We start from the raw sequence: 3,966 nt of genomic DNA on the forward strand, positions 1-3,966 counted from the left end.
CACATGCTTAATACATATTCTTTTGACAAATTAAACAATTACCTATCTGATTTTCCAAAACTTAATAAACAAATTGTTGGATTGTACCATTTTTATACATTCACCCAGCCGATTGGTAGTATGATATAGCGCTATAGGACTAGACACCCCATTCCTGTTGTATGGAATGTCAGAAACCAAATTTAAACCAAATAGAAATTGCCTTCGTGGTATTTCTATAGTCTCCAAAGTGTAGTTTGATACACTAAGGCTTTGTTGAATACCAAATCACACTCTCTTTGTATATGTTGATATACTACAAAAGTACAGTTTGATGTGCTCTCAAATGTGATCTACCAAAGTATATTTTGATATACTAAGTACAAAATCCAACATATGTTTTAACATACTACTTTGTTATTTACCAAAGCATAGTTGATATGCTATTTTTAAACCAAGGCATAGTTTGATATGCTACTGTTTACCAAAGTATAGTTTGATATACTACCAACATTGTTATTTCATGTTTGGGGAACCCTATGCTCTCTCTCCTAAATGGCGATTTTGACTGTTTCTTCATGAATCCTATGTTTTTCTTCGTGATCTTGTGTATAACAGTCTGTGATTAGAGACTTGATCTCTATAACGAACTCGTTAGCACTAGGGATCGATTTAGAACTAGGGTTTTCGGTTTTCTTCTTACAATCGCCGCTCTAGTTTTTGATTCAAGAACCCTGATTTATTAAACTGGTAGTCGTTGATTGCGGTTAACTGAGTTTAATTTAGCTAGATTGATGCTCAGGTTTAATCGATTAAGGGTTCAGGTTTCAAACTAGGGTTTTTAGGATTAGGGTTTTTCTGTTTTCTTGGTCTTCGTTCTTTGCGGCTATAGGGTTTTGGATTTCGGGTGCTTGTTTCTTTGGTCTGCTGGTTTTCTAGAGAGAGTTGTTTTTGATTTGTTGCTGTTGTCATGAATGATCGCTCAAAGCCGTTGCAGGAGGTTGCCACTCCGGGGACGGATGAGAAGACACCACCAGTCCGTGGTATTGGATTGCGAGTGACTAATATTGAGGGGATTAATCGGATTCCGAAGCGAGGTATGTTTTCAATGAATACTACGTCGGTTATTGATGGCTTGATCGATATATCTAAGCCAGTTGAATTAAATGCTGATCATGCATGTGGGATGGATTATGAGTCGGTTATGGGGGCGCCCCATGCAAACCCTAATCCTGCTAAAGGTGTGACGTTCAAACCGGTTGCATCTGGGGCTGCTCATGGTGTTCAAAGTTCGTTTAATGGTCAGAGTAGTAGCTCTACTCCTTTGTCTTATGCGGAATCGGTTGCAGCAAGGAGTGGTCAGAAAGTTAATTTTCGTTCCTTAGAGAGTCCGGTTGTGCATGAAGGATGTGATATAGTGCTTCCCAAAGAATCTGTTCGAACCGTGCAAGAGAAGTTATCTAATACTATTTACGGGTATTTTTTGGGGGACCGGGTTGCATTCCCGGTTGTTGATTACTTTGTTAAAGTTCAGTGGAAGAAATATGGGTTGCAGAAGTCGATGATGAATGCTAATGGATTTTTCTTTTTCAAGTTCAACGATGAAGGGGGAATGTTGAATGTCCTCAAGGATGGTCCGTGGATTATTAGATCGCAACCGTTGTTTCTGAACATATGGACCCCAACGACCAAACTTGAAAAGAAAGAAGTTAAGAAGGTGCAGGTTTGGGTTAAAATTTATGAGGTTCCTATTGCGGCTTATACGGAAGATGGTCTTAGCTTGATAGCTACAAAAATCGGTGAGCCTAAGATGCTGGATTCTTTTACAACTTCTATGTGTACCGATTTATGGGGTCGTAGCAGCTATGCTAGAGCGTTGGTGGAAATTTCGGCGGATAAGGAGTTTCGTGAAGAGATTACTATGGCGATACCTGAACCGGAAGGGGAGGGTTTTATTAAAGAAACTATGTATGTGGAGTATGAATGGAGTCCATACCGTTGCCACACTTGTTGTGTGTTCGGTCACACGGCTGATGGGTGTCCGAAAACACCGGTGAAGGTTGTTAAGAATGATGTACCGAACCGCAATTTTCAAAAGAACGTGCAGAAGAAAAAGGGTCCGATTGTTGATCAGGATGGGTATACTGAAGTTCATGGTAAGAAGGTTGCTAGAAAAATGGGTATTCCGGTGAACAAGCAGAAAAGCAGATTTGAATATCGGCCAGTGGCTCCAAAACCACAGCCGAAGGGTAACCTTGGGTCATCTTCGGTGCCGATTAAACTGAATAATCCCTTTGATGTGTTAAACAATGCTGATTCGGGAGAGGGAACTAGCAAGAAACCCTCGGGTTCGGCATTGGAGGATTCGGATAATGAAGTTGAAGAAGTTTATAACGAAATGGATGAGTTTATGAGGCAAGGGACGTGTAAAATTCAGAGCAAACAAGGGGCAAGCACTCCTTCTCAGGTGGTTGCTAATGATTAGTCTCGCGGTCTGGAATATAAGGGGGTTGAACCGCCCTCTCAAACAAATGGAGGTTCGGCAAGCTGTGAAAGATTATAAGTTGAGTCTGTGTGCGATTTTAGAGTCCCATGTTAATGTTGCTAACTTGGCTAGTGTTTGTAAGTCCGTTTTTCGCTCGTGGGATTGGACTTCGAATGGTAGATGTTGTGAGAAAGGCACTAGAATCATTGTGGGTTGGAATCCGGCCGTTTTTGACGTGATGGTTTTGGCTCAGTCGGATCAGGTTATGCACCTTCAACTCGTGTTTAAATTGGATAAAAGGAGGGTCTTCTGTTCTATTGTTTATGCTGCTAATTATTATGTGACCCGGAGGGAGTTGTGGCACCAACTTTCGTTGCACAAAACTCTTGTTGCGGATAGTCCGTGGTTTATTATGGGTGATTTTAACTCGGCTCTGAATATAGAGGACAGTTCCATGGGCACTTCTTCTTGTTCGACCAGTATGAGGGAGTTCCAGGCTTGTGTTGATGATATTGAAGTGGTCGATATTAATCGGTCAGGTATTCATTTTACTTGGAACCAAAAGCCTAAGAAGGGGATTGGGTTACTTAAGAAAATTGATCGGGTGATGGGGAACACTTCTTTTCTAGCGGAATATCCGAACTCGGTGGCTGTTTTCAAGCCATATCGTCTGTCGGATCATTGTCCATGTATATTATCGTTCCCGGATGCTGTGATAGTGAAACCGAGGTCTTTCAAGTTCGCTAATTTTCTGGTTTTCAAACCAGAATTTTTGGAGATCGTTTCTAATGGTTGGGGTACGCATGTTGAGGGAGTGTATCAGTTCCGAGTTGTAAAAAAACTTCGTTTGCTGAAACACCCGTTGAGGTCGTTGCTCTTTAAACAAGGAAATCTCCACAAGAAAGTAGATAACCTTAGATTGAAGTTGGATGTTATTCAGCAAAAATTGGATCAAGACTCGTCAAATGTTGCTATTCGTGCTGATGAGGCTACTATTAGCCGCGAGTTACAGGCGGCTTTGCTAGACGAGGAGAGGTTCCTGAAACAAAAATCTAAGGTGGACTGGTTAGCGGCCGGTGATATGAACACGAAATTCTTTCATTCTTCGTTGAAAGCCAGAAATCATTTTTCTAGAATAGAAGTTATTACGGATTCGGGTGGGGTTACTTATGAAGGTGACATGGTTTTTAAAGCGTTTGTTCAGCACTATGAGGGATTTTTTCGGATCGGTAGGGGATATTTCTCTTCAACCGGCTCCAGATTTATTCCCGAAAATGTTATCTCATGATGCGGCGTCCAATATGATTCGGCAGGTAACGACGGAGGAGGTCAAAAAGGCTATGTTTTCGATTGGTAACGACAAAGCCCCTGGGCCGGATGGTTATACGGCAGCCTTCTTTAAGAGTGCTTGGTCTGTAGTTGGTAATGATATTTTTAACGCGATTAAGGATTTCTTTGAAACGGGTAATCTTCTCCGGGAATTGAATCATACGTTAATTGTT

General features: G+C 41.3%; 1 protein-coding gene across 1 annotated transcript; it reads left to right on the forward strand.

The window, feature by feature from the left end:
* The first annotated feature begins 2,510 nt into the window (after positions 1-2,510).
* Positions 2,511-3,752, forward strand: LOC110890425. Its single transcript, XM_022138035.1, has one exon. The coding sequence runs from the start codon at positions 2,511-2,513 to the stop codon at positions 3,750-3,752; it is 1,242 nt and encodes a 413-aa protein (XP_021993727.1).
* The last annotated feature ends 214 nt before the right edge of the window (positions 3,753-3,966 follow it).

Source organism: Helianthus annuus, chromosome 2 (genome assembly GCF_002127325.2).
Source record: "Helianthus annuus cultivar XRQ/B chromosome 2, HanXRQr2.0-SUNRISE, whole genome shotgun sequence".
Lineage (NCBI taxonomy): Eukaryota > Viridiplantae > Streptophyta > Magnoliopsida > Asterales > Asteraceae > Helianthus > Helianthus annuus.